This window comes from Conger conger, chromosome 10 (assembly GCF_963514075.1).
Source record: "Conger conger chromosome 10, fConCon1.1, whole genome shotgun sequence".
Classification (NCBI taxonomy): Eukaryota; Metazoa; Chordata; class Actinopteri; order Anguilliformes; family Congridae; genus Conger; species Conger conger.
The window spans coordinates 48,217,163-48,229,662 of record NC_083769.1 but is presented as its reverse complement, the minus strand read 5'-3'; the positions used below and the strand labels follow the sequence as shown (position 1 = coordinate 48,229,662).

The window sequence follows — 12,500 nt, the reverse complement described above, 5'->3', positions numbered from 1 at the left end:
GTGTGTGCCCACCTGAGTTGACTGAGTCAGGTGTGTGCCCACCTGAGTTGACCGGGTCAGGTGTGTGCCCACCTGAGTTGACCGGGTAAGGTGTGTGCCCACCTGAGTTGACCGGGTCAGGTGTGTGCCCACCTGAGTTGACCGGGTAAGGTGTGTGCCCACCTGAGTTGACTGGGTCAGGTGTGTGCCCACCTGAGTTGACTGAGTCAGGTGTGTGCCCACCTGAGTTGACCGGGTCAGGTGTGTGCCCACCTGAGTTGACTGAGTCAGGTGTGTGCCCACCTGAGTTGACCGGGTCAGGTGTGTGCCCACCTGGCCGGCAGGCCTGGCCCTCATTACCTCCGTTTCCGAGCCCTGCCACAGAGCGGCTGGACTGGGCCTGGGGCCCGCCTACTGCACGGAGCCTCTCCAGAGCTTCCCCTGCTCGACAGGCTGGAAGTGTTTCAGCAGCCCCACCACACAAAGGCCTGGGACACCCTGCCCCTCTCTGCTCTGCCCTGAGGCAGGGAGGGCGCCTGAGGGCTGATGGGGAGCCCATGGCCTGCAGGGCCTCCGCAGGTTCACAGGTAAGAACGTGCGACCGCATCGCAACAGCCATCGTCCCTCTGCCATCAGGGTCACCCTCCTCATCGAACACGGACACAGACCACTCTCAGAAATGGTGTCAGTGGAGGTGCATTTTTTGTTCTTCAAGGATCAAATTTCCCACATGTACGCTGAACGCACAGTTCTCTCTGGGTACAAATGAGTACATTTTCCAAGCAAAAAAAGGTACGCATTAATTATATATTGCTGGCTACGGGTACAATTTTATGCACCTCTAGGATGCCGCTCCAACAACTAGCATGTGTACCCTTTTAGTCACTTTTCGTACCTTTATTTCTGAAAATTGCTATTATTAATCTTAGTATAAAGCGTAAGAGGCATAGTGGTAAGTCTTCGTGGAAAGTCTACCTCTTAAATCTTGTTTATCTCTTATTTTTGATTCTCCAGTTTCTTTTTGTAGTTTGCCGGGTGGCCATTTTACAGCTGGTTGGTTGCGTTGGTGAACAAACTCATGTACCATTTCTAAATTGTTATTGTGCGTTATAATCAGAGTTCTAGTCTCTTGCCTGTGGCTTGATTAGGATGTAGTGTCTAGCTACTCTTCATGTTCCGGTAGTCCAAACGTGTACATAAATCATAAACTGTGCCTTTTATCGATTCTAATTCACAGTTTCTGGAGCATTACATAAGCTACTTTAACGTAATTGTACTGACTTGAATGGTGTATCTGTGCGCTTTTGCTTGATAAAAATTTGCTCCCAAGCTGTCCAGATCTTATCGAACCACTCCTAATTTAAACCACTCCCCACCTTTGAAAGTCCCTTGCATGTATTTATAGTTTCATTATCAGATCGGATCTATGATGAAGGAAGGAGATCCTTCACAGATGCTTGTCTCCGGGCGGGGGAGCGTTCCTGGGGAAGTTCAAAAGGGCTCATGGAATCGGATGGGGTTGAGTCACGCTGGGTTTTGCGGCTTGCTTTACAGACTGTTAAAAATAAAAGTGTTGCGTTTCTGGTTCTGCACAGTTTGTCCTCCCTCTCCGGCAGTTTGGTGCACGTCTTGCGCAGTGCCTCTCCTTTGCAGCGTTTGGGACGGATACTCTAACCCCCCCCCCCCCCCCCTCCTCCTCCTCCTCCTCCTCCCAGCGAAGACGTGGAAGACGTGGAAGACGAGGCGGTCAGGACGGACGTGGCGGGGGCTACAGACCCCCCCCTCCGTCGACGCTCCACCTGTGCCTCTGTCCCCGGAGCGGCCCGGTTCCCTGGGTGAGGAGTTCAGCGCTGGGTGAGCTGTCTGTCTCACAGACTCCTGTAGTTTATCCTCTGTTTGGCTAACCTTGCTCTGAACTCGCCCCCTGAGATTTGAGCTGCCTTCTCCAACACACATGCTCTCAACTCCAGGGCTTCCAAATTCCCCTGGTTTCTCTTTCTCTCTCTCTCTCTCTCTCTCTTTCTCTCTTTCTCTCTCTTGCTCTACTTTTCTTTTTCTTTCGCAACAGATCCCCACCCCCTCCCCTCCCCCCTCCTTCATTTTTTGGATGAGGGAAAATTCCCTGAAAGCGGTCCCATTGGGTTGCACTCATCTACAAAAACCAGAACAATACATATAATCAGTGTTTCAACATCTCTTTTCAGCCACCCCCTCCCTCCCTCCCTGTTTCCCACCCCCCACCCCCCCACTCTCTCTCTCTTTGTGTCTCTCTCTTCCCCCCCACTCTCTCTCTCTCTCTCCCCCTCCCGTGGGCAACAGTGAGGTGCGAGACCATCGCCCCCCTTTACCTCCATAGGTTCTGTTTGACCCCTTACCTCTGTAGGTTCTGTTTGACCCTCTTACCTCCATAGGTTCTGTTTGACCCTCTTACCTCCGTAGGTTCTGTTTGACCCCTTACCTCTGTAGGTTCTGTTTGACCCTCTTACCTCCATAGGTTCTGTTTGACCCTCTTACCTCCATAGGTTCTGTTTGACCCTCTTACCTCCGTAGGTTCTGTTTGACCCCTTACCTCTGTAGGTTCTGTTTGACCCTCTTACCTCCATAGGTTCTGTTTGACCCTCTTACCTCCATAGGTTCTGTTTGACCCTCTTACCTCCGTAGGTTCTGTTCTGTTTGACCCTCTTACCTCCGTAGGTTCTGTTCTGTTTGACCCCTTTACCTCCACAGATCCTGTTCTGTTTGACCCCTTACCTCCGTAGGTTCTGTTTGACCCTCTTACCTCCGTAGGTTCTGTTTGACCCTCTTACCTCCATAGGTTCTGTTTGACCCTCTTACCTCCATAGGTTCTGTTTGACCCTCTTACCTCTGTAGGTTCTGTTTGACCCTCTTACCTCCATAGGTTCCGTTTGACCCTCTTACCTCCATAGGTTCTGGTTCAGTGGTTCAGTGAAGTGCATTTTTTCCACTAGCTGTGTGTAGTTGAAGACCTCCAGGGAACTTAAGTATTGTTTCTGTGTTTTTTGTGTGTGAGCAGTAGGTAATAAGGAAAACCTTGTTAGTCTTTCAGCTGTTGTAGACTTGTTGTCAGATTGCTGCGTTAGTTAGACCATTACATTACATTATTGGCATTTGGCAGATGCTCTTATCCAGAGCGACATACAGTTGATTAGACTAAGCAGGAGACAATCCTCCCCTGGAGCAATGCAGGGTTAAGGGCCTTGCTCAAGGGCCCAACGGCTGTGCGGATCTTATTGTGGCTACACCAGGATTAGAACCACCGACCTTGTGTGTCCCAGTCATTTATCTTAACCACTACGCTACAGGCCGCCAGTGTGTTGCATTTGTGTTATTAGTTAACAAATCTAGTGCGTTACCGCCGTAGGTTCTGTTTGACCGCGGACTGTCTGCGTTTGTTCGGAAACCGCTGAAGTATCGCGCGAAGCCGGTACATTTCAGACGCCCTCCTCTGCGCGCATTCGCTCCGTTGCATAATTGACGGGTTTGTGTTGTTTGTGTTGTTTGTGTTGTTTGTGTGGCACGTGGAGGATTGTCCCGTCTCACACCGGCCTTTGATGATGCCTCTCGCAGCTGTGTGTTCACACGGGGGACTGCGGGTGGCGGTAACATGTTATTAAACACGGACATTTGTCTCCGTTTGAAGACGTTATCCGTGATTTGTAGCGTGCATCAAAGTACAGACAGCTGCACACCACGGGCTGGGGGCTTTGGCGGAGATGGAGAGAGTTTGGAGATGTGAAGATGAACAAGGATTTTCTGCGTGTAAAGTTGTGCCAAAGCCTTGTGAGAGGATGATTACCTGGACATTATCCCAGTTCAGACCAGAGGAAAAAGTTTCCATTTCTATTTTTCGCAACAGAGTAATTTTTGTGTGATCAAATGTTTTTTAGTTTTTTTTTTAAACAAAGATTCTCAAGCAATTCACCCCCCTTTTCAGCAAATGTATGAATTCCCTGTGTTCTCCATTGAGGAAATGAGAAAGGCTGGGAATCTGTTTATAGTGTGCAGTTATGAACCACAACATAGTATTGTAGCAATACCAAAATCAGTATTTGGTGAGTCAATTGTAGTAGACCCGTTTTGAAACGGGGGAGATATTGAGGTTCGAATTCCGCTGTGTTACATGGGAGAGCTGCCCAACACGGATTATACTGAGCAGTACCGCGCTGTAGCGGCCTGTAGCGTAGTGGTTAAGGTAAATGACTGGGACACGCAAGGTCAGTGGTTCTAATCCCGGTGTAGCCACAGTAAGATCCACACAGCCATTGGGCCCTTGAGCAAGGCCCTAAACCCTGCATTGCTCCAGGGGAGGATTGTCTCCTGCTTAGTCTAATCAGCTGTATGTCGCTCTGGATAAGAGCGTCTGCCAAATGCCCTTAATGTGATGTGATGTTGTGAAGCGGGTCGGGCTAAACCCCTCGCTCGCCTGCAGTTTCCCACAGAAGCTTCAGACACGGGTTCCAGTGCGGTGTGTGTTATGACAACGACACCAAAGCGCCGTTTTCATCACATGCCTGGCAGTGATGTGGGAGCGCAGTCCTGTCCATGGCGAAGAAGAGGCCTCCGATTTTGGCAGAGGCCTGAAACCGTGCTTACTCGCTCACCTTCCAGAACCTTCCAGAGCCGCCATCGACGGTCCTCTTCAGCACAGCACTGGACGCCATTTTCATTTTAAACTTTTCGTTTAGAATTTTTATTCAACAGTTCAATACAGAGATACATCACATGTTGAAACAAACACTTACATGAAATTATCAACAAACAATAACACATTTCAAAAAAAAATTCAAACATGAAAACCCTACCTAAGAAAAACAAGGAAATGGAATCCACAGAACTGGTCCTGTTTGAGTTCAGCTCTCACGGTGGCTGCAGGAGGTTCTAAGCTCTAGCCCCTTCCACCATTAACCAGTAGGATACTGGTTCCGACCCTTCGACGGGAAAGTGAGTTTGTCGTCAAAGGCACGGTGCAGAGGTTTGATCAGAGTCTCTTCACGGAGGAAACTAAAAACGCTGGAGGTGGTTCGGTCCAGGCGACTCTGGAGTCGCGTCGAATGCCGTCGCGTTGGCCTCCGTCCCCGTCTCCTGGAGCCCTGGCTAGAGCGGCTAATCTCACGTCGCCCCGCTTTAGATTGTCCAAGTCCGATAAAGTCTCTCGAGTGTTCTCGGTGTCGCTATCACGAGCTGCCGGTCCTCCCGAACTACGCCTATGTTCGCCCCTTGAACGTGTTCATGCAGGTGTAGCTCCCGGTGAACTTGTGAATCTCTTCCAGAGCGAACTGAGGCAGGATGCTGCAGACAAAAGAGAGAGAGAGAGATATGAGGCTGTGGCTCTTTAGAACCAGGAATAAAGACCACAGCACGCCCTGTGGCTCCCTAGAACCAGGAATAAAGACCACAGCACGCCCTGTGGCTCCCTAGAACCAGGAATAAAGACCACAGCACACCCTGTGGCTCCCTAGAACCAGGAATAAAGACCACAGCACGCCCTGTGGCTCCCTAGAACCAGGAATAAAGACCACAGCACGCCCTGTGGCTCCCTAGAACCAGGAATAAAGACCACAGCACGCCCTGTGGCTCCCTAGAACCAGGAATAAAGACCCACAGCACGCCCTGTGGCTCCCTAGAACCAGGAATAAAGACCACAGCACGCCCTGTGGCTCCCTAGAACCAGGAATAAAGACCACAGCACGCCCTGTGGCTCCCTAGAACCAGGAATAAAGACCACAGCACGCCCTGTGGCTCCCTAGAACCAGGAATAAAGACCACAGCACGCCCTGTGGCTCCCTAGAACCAGGAATAAAGACCACAGCACGCCCTGTGCCTCTCCAGGACCAGGAGTGAGGACCCTAGTGCACCCTGCGGCTCTCCAGGACCAGGTGTGAGGACCACTCTAGACCCTAAATGGTGGTAACTGACCTCTTGAGGATGACGAGGGCGTGCATGGTCCAGGGCAGGTACACGAAGGCCGTGTTGCTCCTGACGGCGTCTACGGTCTTCTGGGCCACCATGTCCGGCTTCAGGGGAGGGAAGAGCTGAGGAAACCTGGGAGGGGAGAAAATAAAAACAGTAATTATTAATAAGGAGAGGAATAACAATACACCTTGTATACGGAGTACATTTCAAATGAAATAATTATAAAATGTTTCACTGAGGATTGAAAAGACAACATAGAGGATGATGGGAAAAATGCACATACCAACATTTAAGAAAATAATTTAATAATAAATAGGGGCATCTGATTGCTTAGTGGCTCAGGTGCTTGTCTGAGACCTGGAAGGTTGGTGGTTTAAGCCCCAGTGTAGCCACAATAAGATCAGTGCAGCTGTTGAGCCCTTTGAGCAATGCTCCAACCAAAGATTTCTCCCCGGGGGATTGGCCCCTGCTTAGTCTAATCAACTGTACGTCTCTTTGGATAAAAGCGTCAGCTAAATATCTGTAACTGTCATGCATAAAAACAGCGTGTCATGGATTTTTAAAAAGTCAGACGTGGTGAATTGCTCATTCTCATTTAGACACAAACATCACATTACATACAGCATTTGATTGTGGAAAATGAATGGTATAAAGCAGGTATGTGCAGATTTTTTCCTACCACCAATTGCCATGACTCAGTTAGCTCTACACAGCATGCTGACTCAGTAGACCACAGGGTGACAGAGGTTTTGTACAGCAATCACGGGCCGTGATTCGTGGGCTTATCGGGATAATGGGTTAAGTAATTTGGGTTAAGTGATTTGGCTGCAACGTCCACAAAGTGGCCCACAGTCACGTGATTTACCAGCTTAGTGTACCTTTTTTACGGCAAAACTCACTTTTGAGCTTGGGAGCGTCTCCGCCCGGTTTTAGTGCTTTCTGTCTAGTCCAGATTGCGTGACGAGCCACCATCTTGTCCCACCATTACAGTTATTTAGATAGCAGTGACGTAGCTGTCTCTTTTGCTCAAAGCAACTTACAGGAAATGGTAAATGCTTTACCAACTTACAGTGAACTAAGACGTACAGACTAAGCAAGGGGCCAGTCCACGGTGGAGCAATGCAGGGTTAAGGGCCTTGCTCAAGGGCCCAACGGCTGCACTGATCTTATTGTGGCTACACTGGGGCTTGAACCACCATCCTTCCTCAGGTCTCAGTCAAGCACCTTGACCACTAGACCTGGGTTGTCAAAACTAGCAGCCAATGAAGGTCTTGAGAACAAGGCATCCTTTAGCCAGTCATCGACTTAAATAACCCAACGGTGCCCGAGAACACTCCAGAAAGCAGCAGACTTTTTGGAGTGCCTCCAGGACTGGAGTTGGGCCGTGCGGCTGCCCACCCGTGACCCGGACGAGTGGACCAGGAGGGCCACGGGGCCACGGGGCCACGGGGCCGCGGGGTCTCTCCTCACCTGACTTGCATGCCCTGGAACATCTCGGTGTTGGTGTGGAAGGGCAGCACGGTGGTGCAGCCCACGCCCGGGCAGTCCAGCAGGCCCAGCGTCAGGCTCTCCATGAAGGCGTAGGAGGCCGCCTTGGAGGTGCAGTAGTCTATGGCCCCCGGGATGGAGCTGAGCGACAGGATGGAGTTGATGCACACAACATGGCCGCTCTGGAGCTCCAGCATCCTGGGCAGGAAGGCCTTGGTGGTCTGGGGAGGGAAGAGACGGTGAGAGGGTCATTGAACTGTGAATATTTAACATGCACACAATGACGCATTCCACGTCACATGATGGTTGACGGTAAATAAATGTTATATTAGTGTCATTTATGCTGTTATTTTTTGACATTTTTTCTTTGTGTATTGATAATATGGTTTATTTGTTGTTGTCGTCACTACACTTTGGCAATATGTATTCTGTAATGTATCGTGCCAATAAAGGATGGAGGGAGAGGAGAGCAGGAGAGGGAGAGAGATGGAGAGAGAGAAAGAGGGAGAGAGAGAGGGGGAGAGAGAGGGAGATAAAGATGTGCCTGTTGCAGTATTCGGTCCCATGACTCTGCTGTTCACCCTGTTACCCTCTGGAATTTACTGCAGCAACAACAGCGCAGTTATTATTTTTTAAAGCGCCCGCAAGCACTCAAAGATTGGATCTGTCCACAAACCGCCCCACCCCCCATTGCTGGCTATCCTCAGCCAACTGCAGGTCCTGATTTCTTTAGCAGATGTCTTGAGGTTTTTTTTTTGGTGTACAGTTTGACTCTCACAAAGTCAGCGTTTGATCAGTGGTCCAGTAATAAAATGAGAATGATCCCCCAGACACGACCCCCCCCCCCCCCCCTCTGTTCTTGGTGATGCTCCAAGTACTCTGTCTCTCGCCCCAAATCTCAAACCCCCCCCCCATCACTGCTCCAGCTCTGAATGTCTGTCTGATGTTATCAGCTTTGTCCTGACATCTCAGAGCCTGCAGAGTCTGTAGCTGAATGGCAAGATGAACAGGTGTTAGGAAAGAGAGGCTCTCTCCCTCTCTCCCTCCCCCCTCTCTCTCTCCCTCGCTGTGTCTCTCTCATGCCCTGACTTTCTCTCTCTCCCACCCTCTCTCTTTCTCTCCCCATCTCAAATTCAAATAATATTGGCATGATCACACATCAGCGTAGTGTTTCTAAAGCAATTATTTACATAAAACAATATAATATACAAAAATCTCTCCCCCTTACTCTCTCTCTCTCCCTTCCTCTCTGTCTCTCCCTCCCTCCCTCTCTCTCTCTCTCCCTCCCTCCCTCTCTCTCTCTCTCTCCTTCCCTCCCTCTCTCTCTCCCTCTGTTCCTCTCTCTCTCTCTCCTTGGTCTCTCCTTCTTCCTCTCTCTCTCCCTCTCTGTCTCTCCCTCCCTCACCCTCCCTCTCTCCCTCTCTCTTCCTCCCTCTCTCTCTCCCTCTCTCTCTCCGGCTCTCTCCCTCCCTCTCTCTGTCTCTCCCCCCTCTCTCTCCCTCCCCCTCTCCTCCTGAATTCTCCATTCTGTGCTTTATGACACAGAAACAGTGGTCTACAGGGTATGTTTGAAGAGCGGCCCGCTATTATTAAGGGGCTTGTTTAAGAGCTTGTTGTGTGTTGTTGTGTTTGTTTTGCTTGTGGAATGCTCTTTCTTTCCCTGTGTTGGCAGAGAGGTACTCTACCCACAGATACTGTACAAACACTGACTCAATGGTGCAAGAGGTAACCAGAAACATGCTGATATACCCACACCACAAATGTGCTGATATACCCGCACCGCAAACGTGCTGATATACCCACACCGCAAACGTGCTGATATACCCACACCACAAACGTGCTGATATACCCACACCTCAAACGTGCTGATATACCCACACCACAAACGTGCTCATATACCCACACTACAAACGTGCTGATATACCCACACCACAAATGTGCTGATATACCCACACCACAAATGTGCTGATAAACCCTCACCACAAATGTGCTGATAAACCCACATGCATGTTTTCATAACATCTTGGAGCTTTCGATTTGTGTTCCATAGTGATTCAAGAAAATAAAAATTGCACCTTTGGCCAAAGTGTGCATATTTTAGTGTTTAACTGCTATTTTCCTAAGCTATGTTTTTGCATAATTATTGGATGACGTTGCCCAATATGAACTAATATGTAATATGTATAAACTGTTATATAAGCTAATATGCACCCTATTTGAGACCATGCCAAAAGCCTTTCAACAACTTTTGAGAACACTGTTGATCTTCTAAATTATTTAGTTAATTGTTTGTTTTTTTTATAACGGGTAAATAACTATGTCACTGCTCTTTGTGAATGTTTTGTGGCCGTTTTAGACACAAAAGCACGAAGAGAACGCTGCTGTGTGTGGGCCTGTAATTACCATATGAACACACAAACATACACCTTTCAGCTTTGAGTAAAATACTTTCATGAACTAATAAAAACACCGGTTTGGCTGGACAAGAGAAATGCTTTTATATTGACGATAGCTTTTTTTGTTTCGTTTTGTTTTCCTGCTGTTTGGGATTCGAGCGAGGCCAGCTGTGGCTTGGTGCTTACCCAGAACTGCCCCAGGGTGTTCACGTGCTGCGACTTCAGCAAGGCGTCATCATCGCTGTCCAACAGGCTTTTCCCATGGACCACTGCGGCGTTGTTCACCAGCACGCTCACGTCCCCCACCTGGGCAGGTAAGAGAGGGACTCGGTTAGGTCCTCCCGAGACCATGACACATTACATTAACAATTTGGCTGACGCTATTATCCAGAGCGACGTACAGTTGATTAGACTAAGCAGAGGACAATCCTCCCCTGGAGCAATGCAGGGTTAAGGGCCTTGCCCAAGGGCCCAATGGCTGTGCGGATCTTATTGTGGCCACACCGGGGATCGAACCACCGACCTTGCGTGTCCCAGTCCTTTACCTTAACCACTACACTACAGGCCGCCCACTGACTGCACCCTCAGCAGTCAGAAACGTAATCCCTTTGTGTCATAGCCCACTAACCTCTCACCTGAACCACATTCCAGCTCTCAGCATTGTGCCAGTGACAGACAGCCATATTAATAGTCTGTTATCTTATCCCAACGTCTCACACAGAACGAGTAATCTATCCCCCCGGCTGTTGTTTGAGGTTCCGTTAGTACACGTGCTTACTTATACTCAAACTCCAGTCGACCTTTCAGCAGATTAAAACGTAACTGCTGTTCCATTTGAATCAAGTCAAATCAAATTAAATTAAATTTAAAAAGTACATTTACATTTACATTTGATTTTATCAAAATCCTGTCTGGAAAAGTAGCATAAGTGGTAAAAGACAGGGCATAGTGGCTAAGCTACATGACTGGGTTCAAACTGGGTTGTGGTTCAAGCCCCGGTGTAGTCACATAAGATCAGTGCAGCTGTTGGGCCCTTGAGCAAGGCCCTCAACCCTGCATTGCCCCAGGGGAGGATTGTCTCCTGCTTAGTCTAATCAACTGTACGTCGCTCTGGATAAAAGTCTCCGCTGAATAACTGAGGATTTCAGTATACCTGGGGTAATAACTGTAGTGTAATGTAGTGTCAAACTGGGCCAGTGCCCCCTCTCCTGGGGTGTCCATGGAAACCTACCTTCTCCCGGACCACTTTGGCCTGCTGGTAGACCTCCTCGCGGTTGGCCACGTCGCAGATGAAGTAGTGGCACTCTGTGCCGGCGAGCGAGATCTCCTCACACGTCTGCTTCAGACACTTCTCCGTGCGGCCCCACAGGATCACCTGGGCACAGCGAGGGGTCAGAGGTCAGAGGTCAGAGGTCAGGACCAGCGTGATGTGTGAGACGCCTTGCTTCAACCACACTGATGGTCAAGTAAATGGCTAATGGCTGGCATTTATATAGCGCCTTTATCCAAAGCGCTGTACAATTGATGCTTCTCATTCACCAATTCATACACACACTCGCATACCAATGCCGATTGGTTGCCATGCAAGGCGCCGACCAGCTCGTCAGGAGCATTTGGGGGTTAGGTGTCTTGCTCAAGGACACACCCAGGGTGGGATCGAACCGGCAAACCCTCCGACCGCCAGACGACTGCTGTTATCGCCCGAGCCAATGTCGCCCCCAAAGTCAGACACAATCGCAAGCTTCTGGCCAGACATTTTGGCAGGTTCGAGAGGAATGTCTGATCGTCACCAACGACCCAATCTGTCTCCAGCCACGGTATCTCATGAGCTGGTCTCACAGAATAATCTTTATTTACACAGAAACACACAGAGGACTAAAGGACAGCAGTGAGCGGGCAGATGACACGGCGATTGCGCCGAAAGTGATGTCGTTTCCCTGGAAACGCTGTTCTCTCATGCGCTCGCAACCCCTCGCCCCGGCAGGGGACTTTCCATCCAGACGCCTTAATGCACAGTTTCAAATTCTAAGGAACTACTATGAAATGGCTGTGCTGGAAAAGTGGGCGTTTCCCCGGAAAAGTGATGGAAACTGATTGCACTGATAAATGATGGCATGACGAGGCCCTACAGTACCAGGGAAACGGCGAGGAGGGGGTGAGGGGGTGAGGAGCCGGGACAGTCATCGGTGATCAGGCCCGTTAGGGGCCTCCACTTGCCCTTCTCCTCTCTCACACACACTCCGGAAGAGTGTACACCCCTCCTCTCTGTGTGTGTGCGTGTGTGTGCGTGTGTGTGCGTGTGTGCGTGTGTGTGCGTGAGAGTGTGTGAGAGTGCGTGAGAGTGCGTGAGAGTGTGTGAGAGTGTGTGTGAGTGTGTGTGTGTGTGTCATAGTGAGTGTGTGTGCATATGTGTGTGTGTGCACGTGTCTATTATTGGTCCACAGCATTGCATTGATGATGTCACAGTGCTGTGACCTGTGCAGTGTACCTGTGTTACTGTTCATGACATTCTCAGCCAGAACACAGGGGCTGTTTGTCAAATCCCTCAGGCCACATTTCCAAATAACATTTACAGGTAACATCATTTTCTATTCAGTCATTTACATGCATCATCCCAGCCATTATTATATAATGTTCCAAAGTCGTTAGACATGACTCATCAGTAAGTAATCCCGACAATTGTGCAACACACATTTCTTAACA

General features: G+C 49.5%; 1 protein-coding gene across 1 annotated transcript in view; it reads right to left on the bottom strand.

The window, feature by feature from the left end:
- Positions 1 to 4,771: 4,771 nt before the first annotated feature.
- The window catches only part of LOC133139173 (short-chain dehydrogenase/reductase 3-like), a 20,258-nt gene continuing 12,529 nt past the window's right edge, over positions 4,772 to 12,500 (bottom strand). Inside the window, exons 2-6 of the mRNA XM_061258540.1 lie at positions 11,029 to 11,172; positions 9,984 to 10,103; positions 7,384 to 7,622; positions 5,917 to 6,042; positions 4,772 to 5,289 (exon numbers count right to left, since the gene is read on the bottom strand). Coding sequence (XP_061114524.1) covers positions 5,205 to 5,289; positions 5,917 to 6,042; positions 7,384 to 7,622; positions 9,984 to 10,103; positions 11,029 to 11,172 — 714 coding nt within the window. The 3' untranslated portion in view covers positions 4,772 to 5,204. The remainder of the gene's footprint in view (positions 5,290 to 5,916; positions 6,043 to 7,383; positions 7,623 to 9,983; positions 10,104 to 11,028; positions 11,173 to 12,500) is intronic.